This window comes from Plutella xylostella, chromosome 2 (assembly GCF_932276165.1).
Source record: "Plutella xylostella chromosome 2, ilPluXylo3.1, whole genome shotgun sequence".
Classification (NCBI taxonomy): domain Eukaryota; kingdom Metazoa; phylum Arthropoda; class Insecta; order Lepidoptera; family Plutellidae; genus Plutella; species Plutella xylostella.
In genome coordinates, this window is record NC_063982.1 from 2,422,975 (window position 1) to 2,443,438 (window position 20,464).

The following is a 20,464-nucleotide window of genomic DNA, read 5'->3' on the forward strand; positions in this document are numbered from 1 at the left end:
ATAGCACATTGAGTTTATCGCGAAAAATCACCAAAATTACCAGACAGAAAACCGTAACCTTTTTTATTAATGAAGAAAATAGCAAACAGCTATTAACATGTCTAGACGTATCGTTAAACGACTAATGGCACGCTATTACTGCAACATGGTTGCGGTATCGCTCCACACTCATTTGGGGTAAACTTTTTTGGAGGAAAATAAAAGTCCTAATAAAGGTTCTACCTTTTTTGGCATAAGATTTTTTTGCCTAATTTCGTATTGCATATTGTTTTCGTATTGACGTTTGGTCAAAGTCTCGTTACGCCGAAAATCGTATGGCATAAATCTCGTTTAGTAAAAAGTTATTTCGCATAACATTGTTTAGCCTAATAATGGTATGGCCAAATCTTGAATAATAAAGGAAAGAGCACAACCTAATCCCATAAAAAACGTTTAGGTATCACAGTCAGGTTGTACCCATATTACAGGCTTTGGGGTTGTATGGCCTTGTGTGAGATGTCCCACTAGTATTCAGTATTTTTATTTCAAAAAGTTATGTACAATCAGTACCTACTAGACAAGAATTATCATTAACTACAACGTCTTCGGCAGCAGTCGTGCAGCCTAGTGTCTAGTACAGGTTTGTTAGATTGTCGGAAACCATAAAAGTTTACGTTTTCTCGCATACAAAGTGGCGCCTCTTGCGTAAACTATCATGGAACTTTTGACAGATAATGTATGCAGATGACAGGAGATAATGTAAAGCTTTTTAGTTTAAAAAATAGCAAAACCTGTACTAGACGGGCTGGCCTTCGGGCGACTTGAAAACATCTGACAGTCGGGTTGCCCACTTACCCCACAACTCTCTCAGCACAAGCTTGCTTGTGTTGGGGTCCACCAACCCGCACTGGGCCCGCGTTGGACTAGGCCTAAACCCTTCCATCATTGGAAGGAGACCCGCGCCCCAGCAGTGGGCACGTGATGGGTTATGATGATGATGTCACATGATGTGTTTACAAACCTACAATTCTGTGAACATAGCAGTCAATTTACGCACACAGAATAGTGTTTAGTAAACACCGGAGTTACCAGTATTGTGTCAAGAATTTTTATTTTGACACACATTTCTCACGGTTTTCACTGTGAATGGGAACAAATACTACACGCACGACTCTCGCGAGTCATGAAAAAGTTCCAATGACATAGCACCAGCAGGGCGATCATGAAAAATATAGAATCGAATGCGAGTGCGACTATTGTCAATTTGACAGCACTTTCGAACACTTTTTACCTATAGAATGGGAGCTAACGCTTGTGAATTTGCCGCTAGGGGCGCTGGTGTTGACTGAGGTCAAGTGACATTTTACTTTTCATATAATTTGTTTGGCGGGCTTCGTGATAAATTATATTTTCGTTCATTTCCCTGTAGAAAAGTGATCTCTTTTCGCGAAATTATCGCAAATATGGATTATTTGTCGATGAATGTGCACGCTTTGAAAGCTGAATTAAGGAAAAGAGGCGCAAAAATAAGCGGTCTCAAAGAGCAGCTAATTCAGAGGTTAGTTTATTACTGTTTACAAACTTATTTTTTATGAAATGTATGCTTGTTTGCTTAGGTAACAGCTATGTTTTTTTCTTTATACAGACACCAAGACTATGACCGTAACAGTAACTTGGTTGGAAACGTAGAGGACAGCATCATACAACAAAATTGAGTGGCCTTCAGAAACGTTGTATAGCAGTGTGAACACTAAAAATGAAACTCCAGATCTAGATATTGTCACCAATGAGTACTTTGGAATTTATGTGCAGTGTACATACCATCGCTCTTACGGTGAATGAAAACATCGTGATAAAACCTGCACATCTAGATTTTCGAACCCACCAACCTGCAGAGGACCAGCGTGGTAGGAAATGGTCCAAGCTTAGGAGTGGAGTTTAGACCATAAGGCGATATGCACAAAGGCTCCATTCGAGTGAGCTAGGTGCAGGTAGTGACACCCCCACAAATAATAGAATACTTAGTATACTATACTACCATTATTTAGTTTCAACTAACAACTCAACCAGCATTCATTGTGTGGATTACTAATGTGTTATATTTTTTGTATAGCAGTGTGTTTAAACGGAAAGGATAAATAAAAGTTAAATCAGTGTGTAATTATTTTATTTTTACTGTATTTATTAAATGCCTAGTCCTTATTTACATTATGTTTTTCTGAAATTGGTTATAATGATTTTCACAAACACGAGATTGTCGGATAATAATTATTTCACAAGCCACTGTTTTAGAACAGTTTTATCACTTGGTAACATATGTCCTCCTTTTCTTTCCGAACATAACGGATCTGCACAACATTGGGGCATAGTAACTCGATATGATGATAGTTATTTTATAATTAATAAGCTTATAAGATTCAAGATTTTAAAACTTTATTTCGCGCCAATTTGATAAAGTCGCCTTTGATAAGTTTGACAGCTATGGTACCTCTTGACCTCAGTCGACAGTGGCGCCAACTGGTGAGCAAAAAAACGGTAGTCCCCATTGACAGTTGTCGCACTCGCATTCGATTCTATACGTTAGCTCTGTTTTTCGTGATCGCCCTGCAGATTAGGAACTTACTTCCAAAAGTGAAAAATCTGAAATTTCTTTCAAACTTTAGGTAAGTAGGTATGTATAGGTACCTATAATTAATAATTCTTATATAATATTATATTTGTAAATTCTTAAGTACTTACACTATTGTACCTATTTGAACATAAATATTCTTCCACCCAAAGGTTGTCTTGAAAAAATCGCTTTTAGTGATAAGACCGCCTTTTTGTACCTCTATGTGTTTATTTGTATACAAGCTTTATAAATTCTGTTCTTGTGTACAAATAAAGAATATTCTATCTATCTGTCTATCTATTTAGTACTGGTAAGAATTAAAACGAGGTTGGCCACGGAAAACTAAACTTTATTACAGATCCACAATAATCTTATAAGAAAAACCAAAAAACTCTTAATACCGCGATGTAGAAACGGGGATAGTGACATCTAGTGGCGGTTACAGGAACTAATACACTAAGATGCATTCAACTAATAAAAACTTCAAACCAAGTACCGTAAAATTACACTAACAAATCGCGAAATAAACCAAAAACAACGATTTCAGGCCGCTGAAAATTCCCTCACACTAAAAAAAACTTCCCCTTCTATTTACGCCACTGTGCAAATAGGAAGGATTAAACGGTTTCATACATCAGTATTAAAAGATTAGCTGTGTAAACCCACATGTCAAATTGTCATGTTTTACACTAAATACATACATGGTTATCTATGTGATGTATCGGTTCGGTTGTTTGCTTTTGATAAAAATGTATCTAGGGCTTAGATTTACGATAAACGACAAGATGGTGTGTCAACTAGTCCTATAATTATGTAGGACATGTAAGGAAGTGGATGAGACGATTGAACATATTCTGTCCTTGTCCATCTACAACGGAGACAAGATTATCTATTCTTGGACCGACAGAGCGCCTACCTCTAAATTCGCCCTCTAAATTGTCACTTTGTTTCCGCTATATATAAGGTTGCCTGTAAGAGATCGCCCTCAGCGATAAGGCCGCCTATTGTACATTAGTTCTAGTCTATAAGTATGTTTTTTTTGTATGTCTGATTTATGTGGTGTTCAATAAAGCAATATTCTATTCTATTCTATTCTACCTCAGCTACTGCAACACCCAGGCTTGCTGCTCCAGTTTACTCGGGAGCTAGGCTGGCTGAGCTGAATTTGAAGGGATAATATATACAAAGGTTCCACTCGAGAGAGCCATGTACAGGTGCTTCGCCCCCCTCTCTGAATATAATAGAATAGATGGTGTGTCACATACAAAAACAAAGCATAAAACTGTCCGCATTTTTTTAACTATCAAACCATTTTAAGTGCAATATACTATTTCCTCTATCTTTGAGTATATTATGTATGTATGTATTTAAGTATTTATTATTAAAACTGAATGTTTACTACATCATTTGTACACCTTCCTCATTTATTCTTTTAGTCTCTCCTCCACCCAAAGGTTGCCTGGAAGAGATCGCTTTTAGCGATAAGGCCGCCTATTGCGTTGTATTCACTGTATTATAAATTGTTATTTGTGTTCTGTTTAGTCAATAAAGTAGTATTCTATTCTATTCTATTCTATTCTATATAAGTAATGGCAACCATTGTATAATGAATAAATGAATAACGTCACAAATCTTCTTACCGAACTTATTCAAAATTATGTAATTTACTGTCGACACATTTCTTTTGCACTGACACTCCATCTGATTCGAATTAAAAATCGTAGGGACACAGATATACAGGATCGAATCTTATTTATCACGTACCTATGCAGTAGGCGAGGAAGACGGCGAAATGATACAATGTCATCATCATCATCAGCCGGTAGTCGTCCACTGCTAACATAAGCCTCTCCCAAGCAGCGCCACATCACTCTGTCTTCAGCACTCCTCATTCAACCACCACCTGGCTGGTCGTAAGTCTGGGCCTAGGCTGGCTGGGGGGCGTCCAACGCTGTTTGTGGTCTCCACTCGAGAACTCCTTTATAATACCATGTTAGAAAATTCCCTACGTTGAAGGAAAACATTGTGAGGAAACCTGCACATGCACATTCGGATTCTAGATGTGTATCCTAGGTGCATTGTACTCCTTCAAAAACGGCGATACGGCTTGCGACCTATCACGTGAGTACAAATGTACAGCAAAAAGCGGGTGACTTCAGGGATTACAGTCGTGAGTATATTATGTACTAGCTGTTCCCGTGAGCTACGCTTCGCCTTAACTACGTTTTCCCGTGGGAATACCGCGATAAAAGTAGCCTGTGTTCTTTCTCAGACTATCTGCATACCAAATTTCATTCAAATCCGTTCAGTAGTTTTGGCCTGAAAGAGTAAGAGACAGACAGACACAGTTACTTTCGCATTTATAATATTAGTTAGGAAGTTAGGATTAGGATTAGGATGTACGGAAAATGATCTTCATAGAACCACCAAAACTCTATCCTCCTGAAAGGATCAGGTCTACTTGCAAACAACCCTGTATAACGTATTATACAGGGCTGTTTTATAGTAGTTATACTACGGTATAACTACTTTCTTATATACCTACTTATAATATCAAAGAAAAGTATTTTATGCACAAAACATTTAATAGACTTATATGAAAATTACATGGTAGGAATTACTAACTTTCATATTGGCTTTAATAGTCTAGATACATAAAATAGTTTTACTTGCGTTTCCATTCTCTCCTCTCCTTATAATCTTGTATATTTGATTGTTTTGAACTTCTTTCGTCATTTTTATCTCTAACATATTCGCTAGCAATTGAGTATGTGTCTTCTTCTTGGTCTTTATCTTTCGTATTTCCATCACTGTTAGCATTCTTGCTTCTAGGAGATGTAATGGTTTCCCCAGAATTTTGAACATTAAAAGTAGTCTTGCCAGTGTTCTCACGTTTTTCAGGTGTATCATTATAACTATCTTTGTCCGTTCCTTTATTATTACTATCGTTAGATTTAGTGATATTGCTAGATTCATTAACTTTGTCTGCTGTACTATCAACATAACTGGGATTACTATAGTTTGTCAATTGATCATCACTTTTTGGTTTTTCATTAGAGTCATTCACATTTCCCTTATCATTCATCATTTTTTTACCACAAACTGAACACTTCTTATCATAATTTCTTATGCTGGTACCACTAACGCTTTGAATACTCCGGGTATCTTTCTGTAAATTTTTAATACGGCTTTTATCCATTTTACGTACTAGTTTACTTCCACAAACTAGACACTTCTTTTCATAATCTCTTGAAATAGTACTAGTTTTGGCCTCACTACCAAAATTGCTATTTTTAATGGTATGACAACTTTTAATTTGACTCGTGTCTTTTTTGGGAACTAAAGTGCTACCACAAACCAGACACTTTTTATGATATTCTTTTGCTGTAGATCCGATATCTTTCGCAATTTGGCAATTTTTTACGCTCCTGGTGTCTCTTTTGGTTGTTATCGTGATACTACAACCTAGACACTTCTTATCATACTTTGTCTCACTAGCATGCCTATTTGCACCACTCTTCAGGCTGCGTCTTTGATTCTGAACTTCACTGTTTTTAAGAAGATTTATATCTCTTTTTGGTAATAAAAAGCTACCACAACTTGGACACATTTTAGCGACTTTTGTTTCACTCTTAACATTTTTTGTATCCCGGCAGCTTCGGGAGAGGATAGGATCAGTATTTATAGCATTTCTATAAATTTGTCTACACCGCACTCCAGATGTCAAACATGTGAGACATTCAACATTTTCATTACTCCTACATTCATCTTTTTCAGCACAGCTGCTACAAATGAACACTTCTTTTCCATCACTTGTTCTTTTAACCCCAGCAGCTGATCTTTTTGGCACTTTATCATTTTTTGCTGAGTTATGAGATGCATTCGGTTTATCAGATTCTTTTTTAACTTGAACTATTTCATTACACTTATCACACTCAAAGTATTCATATACTGTGTTATTAGTGGTTGGATCAGCATTAGAGAGTGCTTCCTCTGTAAGGCAGCCATCGCATTCATCAATGTAACCACTACTTTTGCTCGTGTTATCTATTTTATATTCACAACTTTTATCTGTCTTCTTTTCGTGGTTAATTTCAATGTTTTTTGTTCCAATATCGTGCTCATTGTCATCATTTTTGGCAGCATTTTGTACAGTTTCTTCGCGGTTGTTATTAATTTCATATTTATTTAATGTTGATGAACCCTTCTTAACTTTTACTGTATCAAGGCAGTCGTTGCATTCATAGAAATCATACTCGGGGGGTTTCTTATTTATGTCTTTTCCGCTTGAAGCAACGGGGTGTGTTGATTGGGTTAGTTGGATATCCGTCGCACATTCCGGGCATGCAGAATTTTGACTTTCTTTTTGAATTTCATCCTTAATATTGATTACTTTGATATCTTCGACCGTACATTCGTTGCATTCGTTTTTGACTTTACATTGACTAGACTGAAGACCAGTACTAGTGCTGGAAATAGCTTTTGAATCTATTGGTAAAATTGTATTATTTTCCTCATTATTGCTACATTTTGTGCAAACTAATATTTCCTCATTATCTTTTATTTTCCTTTTTCTCTGAGATTTTTTGGAACCTTTTTCATCTTTAATTACATCTTTTGGATTTTTCTTTATTGTAATGACATCTTTACATTGACTATTACACTCAGAATAATCATATTCTTCGTCTTTTACTTTGTTTTGAGCAGGAAGTTGTAATTTTTCTTCATTAACAAAGGATTTTTCTTCTTGTTCCGTTTTGACAGATCCTATTTGTCCATCTTCTGACATGCATATTTTTTTACATTTACCGTGATGATATTCATTTTCTTTTATTTTATTTGTAGAAAGATTTGGGACATGTTCCTGTACACATAACTTTTCACACTGATCATATTCATTTGATATTTTATTCTTATATTGTGAAGGAGGTGGAGTAATATAATCCTTCGCACACAAATTACATTCATTTTGGTACCTACATTTAGTGTTTTCTTCTATTGTTATAGTTTTCTTTTCTTTTTCAGGTTCTAATAATTTGTTTTTTATATCAGGTACTTTTGCTTTACAAACACCACATTCAATATAACCGAATGCTGTAGAGTTATTATTTGCTTGTTCAGCTGCCTTTGCTTCTCTATTAGCTAATACAGCTTGGCGTAATTCTTCAATTGCTACTAGGTCTTCCATACATTCCTTGCAAGTAAAGTCGATTTCTTCAGGCGCTCTTATTTTCTGAATATTGTTAGCTTTCTGGACTTTTTCTGTTTGTGAGTCATCAAATGGACATTTGGAACAAACGTATTCTTTTTCATTTTCTTTAATTACTTCATGTTTATATTCAGAAAGTGGTTCATTATTACGTAAGTTATTTGTATCGGGAATACTTGGTTCCTTATGTTTTTGAGGGAGTTCATTAGGTGTAAGTTTTGATTGCATGGAAGGTTCTTGTAAATATTGTGGATGCTCTTCTGAACATTTAGAACAAATGTATTCACTATCAACCTCGGGTGCGGGTAAGTTATTTGTATCGGGAATACTTGGTTCCTTATGTTTTTGAGGGAGTTCATTAGGTGTAAGTTTTGATTGCATGGAAGGTTCTTGTAAATATTGTGGATGCTCTTCTGAACATTTAGAACAAATGTATTCACTATCAACCTCGGGTGCAAGATGAGCTATTTTCTCATGTTTATTATCAATTGCTGTTTTATCCTCAAAATCAACTTTATCATTAATATCTTCAGCACGTTTTGTAATGTTCTGACTAGTTTCTTTTTTAGCTAAAGACTCTACATTTGGTTCAGGATACGTCTTGCTATCCTTATCATAACATTGAAGGCATTCATATAATTCATCATCCTTTGCATTCATGTCTTGTGAGTCATTAACTTTATATTGATTATTACTATCTTGATTTGTTTTTACTCTTTGTAAGCTTTTGGCAAGTTGAACGTAATCTTTTAAATTTTTAATTGTATGTTCTAGATCTTCGATCAAACATTCAGTGCACTCATAACCTTTGTCATTTTTAGCAGCAAGACTCTTTCTTATATTAGCATCATTTATCTTTGCAACTTCCCGCGTTTCCTCTTTTGAACATCTTGTACATTCTAAGTATTCACTTTCTTTTTTAGGTTTATTATTAAGAACATCTTTTTTTATTACTTCTGTAGTTTTATCTGGTAGATTCAATGTTCTTGAGGATTCAATTTTAGAAGTATTCATTTTTACTCCTTTTTCCCAACATTCTTTACAATTGTAAGTGTCATCAGCTGGTATAGGCACGGTTTTCCCTATCTTCACAGTATCTAGGGCTTCAATTTTGACTTTTTTATCTTCTGACTTATTGTTATCCAAATTAATATTTTTAGCTAAATCCTCTTCTCTCTTACCCTTTATACTTTGTAAATCCTCAATTAAGCATTCAATACATTCATATATTTCATCATTGTTGACACGCTCATTAGATGTTTTTGAACTTTTAATTTTATCTTTACTTTTATTTGGAAATTCCCCTAAATCTTTTTTCCAGCATTTATTACATTGATAATCTTCTTCTTGATAAGACTTTTCAATTGAAGTATTAGTTTTTAAAACCTCTCTGGAGTTGTTAGTTTGAACATCTTCGTTTAAGCATTCCGTACACTGTACGTATTTATTTGAATCAGGATGTTTACGCATGCTCTCGTCTTTCTTAAACCTTTCTACGGATTCTTTGAGTTTTTTTATGTTCATCAAGTTATTTTTTATATTATCACAAGTACAATCTTCTTCTTTTTTATCATCTAATTTGTCTTCATCCATATAACTTTTAATTTCGAAAAACTGTTGTTCTTGGCAGTCACAAGCACAAGCATCATCACATGGAAGATAGCCCTCAGAATATGATTTAATAACACCCTTATCGAAGGTTTTTAAAATCTTTTTGGTGTTTTGTTTAATGTAGTCTTTTAAATCCAAGATTATATCTTCCAGTTGCTCTTCTTTGTTTTTATAAAAAATCTCTGCTTTGGATATCTCAGGGGTTTCTGGTGTCCATGTACAACCGGTTTCTTTATCCACTCCCAATACCTTTTGATTAAACTCAAGGCATGGATCTTCATCTTTTTTACAATCTGTTATCATACATTTGTTTTCTGACGGCTTAACTCTATTAATAGAATTTTCTCTGGATTTCAACTTATTTAGTCTTTTCCTAGGTGGCGGACATCTTTCAATCCTTCTTGTCGTACGCTTGGGTAGTATTTGCGGTGTTTTATGTTTATTTGATGTATTTGGTATAATTAAGGCTTTTCCTATATTGGGAGGTTTACAAGGACAGGCAAATTTTAAAAGGTCATCTGGAGATATTTTGTAATTTTCACGGCTTTCTTTAATTTTACAACTTTTTTTTAACTGTTTGACCGTTGGGCATACTTCATCTTCAATTTCAATATTTTCTTTATGGGTTGAATCCCTTGACTTAGTAGGAGCTTGTTTGCTTCTTATATTCCCAGTTGAATAGTTAGACTTCTGTTTACTTTGGCAATCGAAGTTACCACACGTTGAATCATCATCAACCTCATCCTCCTCTGCATGATTTGTTTTTTCACATTCATTACAAATTGGATTAGGCAAATTCCTTATTTTTTGTATGTTTGTTTTGCAATCATTATTGATCAAATCTTTCAAAACCTCATCAAAACAAGATTTCACAACAAACGGCCGAGTAGTATCCATATTCTTAGTATTGTGTATATCTTCATCTGCTTCCGATGTCAATTCAGCATCTTTGCGCATTTTGTCCAGTCTCCATAGCTCTTCTTCTGCAGCAACTAACTCTTTTTCTACTTCTAAAAGTTCTGCTTCCAGCGTATTCTGAGGATTATTTGGGGCTGGACATGAACTAGAATCACAAGTTTTATGGGAATTTTTCGATTTCATTTTGCTAGAATATGATACCGGTGAAGTCATCTTGAAAACGCTTATGATTCAGGCAATGTAATTGGTGCAAAATACTTTCATAAACATCAAATGCTTGTACAATTCTTAACTTCATCACTCAAAACTTGGTTATGACAATCACAAAGACATTCAGCATCACAGGGGATAATGTCTCCTTTACTTGATTTTCCATTGCAACTAACGCAAGTGGGTTTTGTTTTATTATATGGTTCAGTAGACTGTTTTGAACAGTATGAGCATACAGATACGTTTTTCCGAGGTGTTTTTATCTTTGAAACTGTGCATTCTGACCCTTCTTTGGTCTGAGATCCTCTTGTTTTTAAAGTTTCTTTATTAGGACACAATGATTCATGGCCCACAATATCTATATTGCTGCACTGAGGCTCACTACAGTTTTTAGCTCTGTGCCTATAACATACATCATTTGGGGCAGATCCCTCTTCTACAGTGTCACAAGAATTAAATTTATTCCTTTCAGTATATTCACTATCTCTACAAGTGAATGATTTTCCTGGAACTATAGCATGATTTTGCATTCTACATGGTTCTGATTCGTCTTTGTTTTTTTCAGTATTCCACGAACATGAATCTGTATTAGATAAACTACGTTTTCCGAAATTCGAATAGGAATTTATTAAATTGTTCAAGGGTTGCTTATAAAACGAGAAATCTGGTAGATCGTCTTTGCAAAGTGGTAGGCGAGACATGATACAAGAGTCTCTTTCGTCATCATCAGAAGGTTCGCATTTGTATTCTGCTGTACATAAGTCACTATCGTCTATTATATTTGATTGATTATTATTGACCGACGGATTTTTTAAATGACTCCCAATTTTACACTTTTTCCCAGGATCAGTTTTTTTTCCGACTGAACAATTTGTAGTTGTTGTGGTTGTTTGATTATTTTCACAATTTGGTTTTCCTGATACCTTTAGCTTTGAATCCATTGTTTTATTTATAAAATCACATGTTTCGTTCACACAAACAGATTGTTTATTTTTAAAGGGGGGTTTTGGTCCACACATTGCGTTACTTAAGTTATTTTGTCCAGTGAGATTTAATGGCGACTTACATTTTGGCACTCCATATGTAGTTTTAACCGGTTTTTTGTTTTCAATAGGACAAGCGTTAATTTTCTTTTTATGTTGAGTTTTCGAAGTCTCCAATGGCAAACAAGATGTATTACCACAAGTTCCGTTAGTAATGTCATCCTTGAACATTGATATGGTTTCTGCTTTTGTTTTAGATGATTCTTGTGTCACACAGTTTGGACTACCACAGGCATTTTTTACAACAGCTCCATAACAATCATTTGTAGAATTTGTGTGTGACATATTATATTCGTATTTGGTATCATCAACAACTGGCTCACAAGAAGAAAGCCCATTGGCTTGTTTTATTTTTGATGATTGACATACTGATTTAGGTTTTTTATCAGACACTCTATTTTTATGTATTTGTTTTTCGGTTCTTGAATCTGACGGATTCTTGATCTGACAGTTTTTGAGTCGTGTTTTCAGTGTGTCGACATTATTTTGTTCACTACCCTTTTTACATTCACCTGAAGAATTGCTTGGTTGCCTCTCGAGATCTATTTTAAGTGATTTAACTGAGCCATCAGTTGACGGTAAGTATGTAATTCGACATTTCAAAGAATCTACATCATTCTGGCAGCTAGCCTCAGTTCTTTTGACTACATCTAACTCTATAAATGTGGTTGGGACATCTTGTTTCTCGGTAGTTTTGGTTCCTTTTCCTGCTCCATGGCAAGTTTCATCTTTTTGTTTAGGACACAAGCTCTGTATTGGACTAATCTTTTCATCGCGACATGTACCCGAGTTCTCAGTCAGACAGTTACGTTTAGCTTCACCTATGGAGCCATTGTTACTTGATGTATGACTTCCATTACCTGAGTGAAGTGTAAATTGGTACGTTTTTCCTTGAATTCTGGGTTGAGGACTAGGCTTAGGCTTGTATGCATTAGGTTGTTCAAGTCTTTGCAGTTCTGCTTCAGCCTCTTTCAGCTCTTTTTCAATTGCAAGTAGTTCTTTTTCTATAGCGGTCTTTTTTCTTACAATCTTCTTTCCTCTGCTGGAGTTTCTGCAAGGGTTGTCCCCATCTCTGGATGACGTAGATTTTTTCATATTGATGCTGTTAAAGACAAATCATTTAATGTCCGTAAATTCATTCTTGTTCTACAGATTCACAATATTTTATTATTTATTTCGATGATTTTTTAACGAATAGCAGCTATTGTTTTCTGAAACATAACAAAATTATTGTAAAATGAATGGGCCGGTTATAATATATATATGACAACTATAGAAGTGAAGAAATTATGGGGAGGAAACCGGCACACCAACATTGCTACCACAAAAAACTTTAAACACTGTTTAACAACTGTTTAAATCAAAATTTGACAGATTTTGTAGGCGTTTGACAGCGCTGAACACCTGTTAAATACTGTCTAAGTTTTTGTGGTAAGGCCCCAAGATTCTAGCATAATACACTACACTGAACTCTTTCGATACGGCGAAACGGCTCGCTACAAATACCAATCTCTTGCAGGAAGTTACTGCGAATTGGTGATTCTATTGCAAGTTACTTTTTGCTGACACACAACCTATAATAATCCACTGTTATGCCTATAATATCCACGCTTAGGGGGCGGGTTGGAGATTGACGTACCATCTTCGTAAATTGTAAGTACCTAAATAAAAATTAAATACATACTTAAAGCTAAAAAAAGGGAAATATTTTCGGCAATTTTGTTGAGTCTAGATAATTTGCCATACTGAACTTTAATACCTGCAGTGTAGGTATAATTATTACTTAGTATACATGTTAGATGACTGATAATCGACTATTATGTTCACAGCCATTGTATTTATGTAAATTGAACACTCTATTTTTGTAATTTAGATATTACATTTTGTTTACGTGTTGTTTGAAAGCTCAGAAAGTCAGTAACTGATGACAGATCTGTCAGTTGCTTTCTGCGAAAGTTCTTTCATAGATTATAGAGAAGATCAATAGGATTATGGCAAGAGTGTTGAGAGCAGTTGAGAGTAAAATCCTTGGACGTCGACTTTTACAGCTGACGATACATTCGACGTAGATAAACGGCACTATATCGCGATTCGGCGATAAATACGGCCCGGTTATTGGTGGAATTAACCAACTGTGAAGCGGGGCTAGGTGGAATGTGGGTGAACTTCTATCAGTGCTCAAGATCAAGTAACTAAACTATTCTTAGCAAGCAAACGTTCAAGTTCAAGCATACATCCGTCGTATTTGAAACACGCAGTTCTAAGGACCTATGTAGATATACACACCTGTAGGGCTAGCACGGGGCGCATGTAAGACGTGACAAGAGTTTTGCATCGCGTTTACTCACATCGCGTTGCCTCAAGAGCGAGCGCGACGGAGAACTCTTGTCACGTCTTAATAGCGCCCCGTGCTACAGCGGGCTTGGTCCACCGATTTAAAGTCGCGCAGCGTGCTATGGAAAGAGCTATGCTTGGGGTTTCTCTGATGGATCGTATCAGAAATGAGGTTCATCAAAGGACTAAGGTAATTGACATAGCTGTCAAAATATGTAAGCTGAAGTGGCCGTGGGCTGGTCATATCTGCCGAAGAACCGATAACCGTCGGGGTAGACGAGTTCTCGAGTGGAGACCACGAGCAGCCAAACGCAGCGAGGGACGCCCGCAGGACGCCGCCCGCTGGACCGACGACCTTAGCCGGTTAGCCAGTAGTGGCTGGATGAGGAAGGCCGAGGACCGAGTGTTGTGGAGCTCCTTGGGCTCTCCCAAGGAGTCCCAAGAGGCCTATGTCCAGCAGTGGATGATTATTGGTAATGATGATGTAGATATACAGGTTTTTGTAAAAAGAGTATACTAGAATGACCCCCTGAGTCACCCCCTTTCGGCTTAGTATATATACCCTTTTTGCAACAGCCTGTACATGTCCAACTCATAACACCTATTATTTTTCAGTCGGAACATGAAGGGGGTTGTCATCTCATAGGGGTGCTTTGTCTAGCAGGCGTTGAACCGTGGTTCTCTAGACTTTTGTTCTATTAAATTTTACTCATTAACACCCTAGTTCTTCAATAGGAGTATGTAGTGTAGAGGTCGTTATTTAATTGATAGAAATATAAAGCGGCTCAAGAGAAAGTTTCAATTGACTCCAGGAGTATTTGGTGTAGGGTTAAATTTTATCCTCATAATACTACCTACCTACGGTGGATGTATACTCGTAATACTGTAAAGGTGAGTACTTACTTATATTATTATGTAGATTACACGATTTTATCGAGCATTTCTGTGTAATGTAACGTTCTTGCGAATGGTACAATACAGGCAAAAGCATGATAAAAAGTTCGTAAAAGGATGATTTACACTAAGAAATATTATTGACACAACCTAGATTAAACCGCAGTGGACCAGCGGCAGCGTGGTGGGAAAATGATCCAAGCTTAGAAAGGCAGTGGGGATAATGCAAAACAGGTAAGTATCATTCTATCCTTCTTATATCCTTTTTAGCAAAATATTTATGGATACGTAAGTAAGTACGTGCTATTATAATAATTTCGCTATAAATTATAACAATGCGATAACCAACAGATAACTATAATTAACCGCCAGCTATTATAAAAAGTTTCTTACTTTCAAAATTCCAAATAGATTTTGCATTTATTTGTTTTCTTTCCTGCACGTCCAAACAAAATGGCGGCCGAACAATGCATCCCTCAGCTGCGTCCTCGGAATAATAACTTGCGTCCAGCGAGTTCGCCCTATGAAGAGCCCTTCAGACCGAATGGTGGCTAAATTATTCATTTGTTTTCCTGCCCCTAGTTTAAAACAAAGTCTAAGTAGGTACCTAGTGATATATGCGGTCAATATGCAGAGGGTTAGCCAATTTCTCCATAGTCGGTTAGAGCATAACCAGGTATTAGTGGTTGAGTTTTGGCATATCTGTCAAGAATTTTATATGGAGATGACGTATAATTGATGAACGGTGCCTGGTCGGTTAGATAACCGACAATGGAGAAATTGTCACTTGGGTCGTGGTGTGCGCAAAGATTAAGAATGGCTCCGAAATTACGATTATCGTAATCTAGAGTGACTATACCTACGGTTATAACGAACCCTCTAAAAGTAAGCCTCCACCTTACGGCATCGTAGGCAACGGACGCATCGCATTTAGTATTTTTTGAATAGAAATTCACACAAGTGCGTCCACTTCATCGGCATTTCCGATGCTGCCGATGCCGTTTCTCCGTCCGTTCCGTTTCCGTTTTAGTCCGATACGTACGATACCGATAGGTGGACGCTTTCCTTTATACAGGGTGTTGCAAAATTGGTATACTAAGCCGAAACCTACATGTGCAGCATGGTATATCAAAGCCCGAAACTGAAATCAGAATTTGGAAATTCGCGAAAAAAATAATTAATTTTCCATAGTAAAAAGTCACGTGTCCAACAACGTTTCTATGGAAAATGATTTTTTTTTTCGCCAATTTTCAAATTCTGATTTCAGTTTCAGGCTTAGATATACCATGCTGCACATGTAGGTTTCGGCTTAGTATACCCTTTTTGCAACAACCTGTATATCAAACTCAGCCATACCAACGTGGCATAACACATCTCTGGTGAAAAAGCATCCCAAAAGTTTTGCTTTCATATTTCTATGATTTCATCATAGCCATTTGAAATCGCGATGAAATTCCACTCCGGGCTTACTGTAAAACTTCTGAAAACTTTGGGAAACCTCATAAAAATAAGTTTTTGTAGAAGGGTTTTCAAACTTGCGTAAACATTTTTTTGTGAAAAGTACTTAGGTAGGTACTTACCTATTTCATGAAATAAGATACTTTAGTACTAGTTACAGCTAAAAATACTAGTTCCATTTTTTTTTTAGTGTAGAACTAAAAGTTGTACAGACACACATAAAAACACGCTCAGTGTCCTGACTAGGTAGTCAGTCAGCTATTATAGGTACTTTGTATAATAAGTACTTAATAATCATCATCATCACGACCCATCACGTCCCCACTGCTGGGGCACGGGTCTCCTTCCAATGAATGAAGGATTTTAGCGGGTTGATTGAGTTGTCTGGTAAGTGGGCAACAGGACTTTCAGTTTTCATAATTAAATGCTTACATAAAAACGCATAGCAAAAAAACCTACAAAACAAAATGAATTTACAACTCATAAAATTCAAACAGTAGGCAATATTGGTTGAAAGAATATTCAGTATAATAAGCCCAAGCAAACCAGACCGGGTCATTATTATGTTTGTATAAATGTACTTCATACTTCAAAGTCCCCTCCTTTAAATGTCCCTGGTCAAGCCATCAAGTAGAGAAAAGGACAAAGTGTATTTTTTTACGCACCCCATGCATTTGACCATAGGATATATGTGGTATCAAGGGTATAGGTAACTATTTCTGCCTAATATTAACAATATACGAATACGGTGGTATCATTATTATTCATCATTATTTTATTCATCGTAAAAATTTACAAATCATTTGTTGATTGTCAAGCAAGACTCAATTTGTTGATTATTAGTCTACCACCATTTCACTCTCTCTGTCACCGAGGGGAAGGAAATAAAGTTTGTTTCTTGATCTTATTTAAAACCTATCTGTTGGTCTATTTTGAAGGTACATTACCTAGCACTCCTAGGTCTTCTAGCAGGTCTAGCACACAGCGCCCCCTGGTGGGGGCTGAATGTAGGTAAAACGACGGATTATGCACCGCGGCGCTCCTCTACATATACAGGGTGATACTCTTTTTGGGAAATATTAAAATACCAATTTAGTCAGTATCATGCTATATACCGGACACCTCATCGATAAAAAATAATCAGGCTATATTAAACCATTGCATGTAAGTAGAATGAACATAATTGTTCATATACCTGTTGATTTCCACTTTTATTTATTTTTAGACTCAAATTAAAAAACAAATTTATAACATTTTATATATCACGGGCCAATGAAAAGGTTCCACTGAGAAAAGCTCCAAATTATTTCTAAACGGAAAAGGATACCTTAATGCCGTCTTCTGCAACATAAAGTACATTTAACAGAGCATTAGGATATTACCAACTAAAATCGGCAATATTTTGTTCCAAAAAAAAAAAAAAACACGCACTCACGCCTTGTACTAATGTACTTCCTTGCGGGGTAGGCAGAGGTGCATTGCTGCACCCACTTTTCGCCAGAGTATTTTGTTCCAATTTTAAATTAAATCTTTGAAAAAATTGGGGTTGTTTGTTGTCGGCATTTTGTGAGTGGAACTTTTTCATTGCCCGGGAGTGTACGAGTATTATCATTTACGATTTAAAATATAGTTTTTTTTTTCTCTGCACCAGGATTCGTGAACATCCTGTATATCTGGCTCACGCAGGCTCTCGTAGAGCGTACGTCGACCTGTGGAACATAGAGCTACTAACTACTAGACAGGCCATGTTCAGAAAAAACTATCTGCTGGATTACGTACGTACGTGTGTGCGTCATTTGCCGTCTAGTACAGGTTTGGTAGTTCGTCGAAAACTATAAAAGTTTCAGTTTTCTCACATACAAGGTGGCGCTTCTAGCGAAAACTATCATGAAAATATTGACAGATAATGTATGCAGGTGACTAAAGAAAACCAAAACTTTTTTCGTTTTCAAAAATTGCATAGCCCGTACTAAACCTGATGTTCGTTCGAAGCGTACGAATATTTTTGAATTTCCTCGACAATATAAATGAAGCGTTCATAGTAGAGCTAGCCTCAGTGATCGTAACTGATCATTGAATTTAAGCATCACATGACAGCGCCACAGCCATCCAATGGATGACCGATTTCCAGTTGTTTTCTGGGCGCTGGGAGTGGTGGTAGCTCCGTCGGGTAAGCGCCCGCTTCTCACGCCAGAGATGCGGGTTCGAATCCCGGCGCTGACATGTACCAAAGAGTTTTTTTAAGTACAATAAATACCATCGCCCTTACGGTGGAGGAAAACATCGTGAGGAAACCTGTATATCTAGATCTAACACATCTAGATATGTGAACCCACCAACCCACAGTGGACCAGCGTGGTGGGAAATGGTCCAAGCTTAGGAAGGCAGTTTAGACCTTGGGGACATGCACAAAGGTTCCACTCGAGAGAGCCAGGTGCAGGTCCTTACACCACCACAGAGAATAGAATAGAATTTCTCGGCGCTTCCGTGCTTCGGCACCTTGCTGCACCAACCCGCACTAGGCCAGCGTAGTGGACTAAGGCCTATATTTTTCAAATTCAAATTTTATTCGAATTCAAATGGTTTAATCGATATTACAATAACCTTTCCGCGCTGCCTTCAGAATATTTCTCTTTTCACTGTCACTTCTACGAGAGTCCTAACTCACGCGTTCCTAGCAGTTAGCACACGCCGCACCGAGGGTTTCTTACTCTATACTGACGAAAAACTAACGACGAACTAACTGTCACGAAATCAGCACGTTTATTACAAAGAGATAGAGTCGTGGCTTGCGCAGTAAAGCTCCGGAACTTAATTTTTCATTATATAGAGTGACCCCCTGGTTCTAGCTTCAGGTTACGCCTATAGGTACCTAGTACTTGTTGAGTGCACGAGCACTTGGTAACTTTATAACTACGCACTTCTATGAGTTTCATGATTCTATGCGTTCGATGCGCGAGCGTAATTTTACACATGGCTGAAAAAATATAAGTAAGTTATATACTTTTTTAACAGTGAGTACCTAACCGTCATCATACCTATATCTAAAATCTGCAAGCTGTAGTGATGTTGCAAAAGTATAATAAGCCGAAAGGGGACGATTCGGGTGGTCATTCTGAACAACTTTTGTTCTAGATTCGACGTTATCGAGTGTACACCACAAACAGGCATAGCAGGCTAGACGAACGGCCGTTGTCACCGCAATTTAAATAAAAATAAAATATTGAAAAAGTTCAAATAAAACATTGTATGAATAACTTAAAACTTAGTTCTTAAATACTCATAGAAAAGTTTTCGCTAATATTGTGATTCTGGAAGCACTAGAATAAGACCTATGTAACCATATTATGATTGGTTTTAATTTATTTTTGGTTTAAGACATAAAATGTTGGCAAAATGTTAAACAAAATTAAATCTCAAGTATCCCCGTGTACCAAATATTTAACAAACTAAATAAATAATATCAAAAACTTTCTTCATTTTCATCTCGACAATACCCAGTATGAAAAAAACATTTCCTACGCTTTTTCATATTGCGACCGAGGTCGTAAGAAAAAAACTTTTTCCAGTCGTTTGCATGTAAATGCTTGCTTAACAGTTACTTTTACATAGTAAAATCGTTTTTGGAGTTAAAATAATGAGAGTTTTCTTACTGTTTTACGGTCCCTGTGGTGTAGATTAGAAATCCCTTATGGTACATAACCTGAAAAATCTCTCCAAAAGGTAGTATTTAGCTAGAAAGTTAACTGAAAACTGTAAACTGACGACCTTAGGCGGGTGGCGGGTAGTGGTTGGATGAGGAAGGCCGAGGACCGAGTGTTGTGGCGCTCCTCGGGAGAGGCCTATGTCCAGCAGTGGATGATTATTGGCTGATAATGATGAGCTAGAAAGTTGAAAGGGCAGGTGCAAAGAAACCTGACCGTACCCCTCTCACACTAACAATGCTTCTGAGGAGGGTCAGGTTTATCTGCACCTTACTGTACTTACATAGGTTCATAAAATACTTTTAACCTGCAAAGTGAGCTAGCGGAGTGTTTTTTTTACGCATTTTTACAGGACATTAAATAATAACTTAATGTTTTGCATTTACCTTAGAAAACAGGTGACCCGGAAACCGTTTTGCTTAAACCACGATTCACAAAATGCAAATACCTACTTATGGCTACTTTAGCGACTTACAAATATTTTTGTATAAAT

The 20,464-nt window shown here is 36.7% G+C and overlaps 1 protein-coding gene across 1 annotated transcript; it reads right to left on the reverse strand.

Annotated features, from left to right (window-relative positions):
* Nucleotides 1-5,156: 5,156 nt before the first annotated feature.
* LOC105393866 lies at nt 5,157-10,559 on the reverse strand. The gene is made up of 2 exons (XM_011565683.3): nt 8,247-10,559; nt 5,157-8,093 (listed from the first exon to the last, which is right to left on the reverse strand). The coding sequence occupies exons 1-2, from the start codon at nt 10,539-10,541 to the stop codon at nt 5,256-5,258; spliced, it is 5,133 nt and encodes a 1,710-aa protein (XP_011563985.3). The 5' UTR covers nt 10,542-10,559; the 3' UTR covers nt 5,157-5,255.
* Nucleotides 10,560-20,464: the final 9,905 nt, after the last annotated feature.

Excerpts from the sequence above, each read along its gene's own strand:
- LOC105393866 (XM_011565683.3), bottom strand. The coding sequence starts at position 10,541 with ATGACTTCACCGGTATCATATTCTAGCAAAATGAAATCGAAAAATTCC. Across the intron at positions 8,094-8,246 it reads TAGCTCATCTTGCACCCGAG|GTTGATAGTGAATACATTTG; the intron begins GTTGATAGTGAA and ends CCCGCACCCGAG.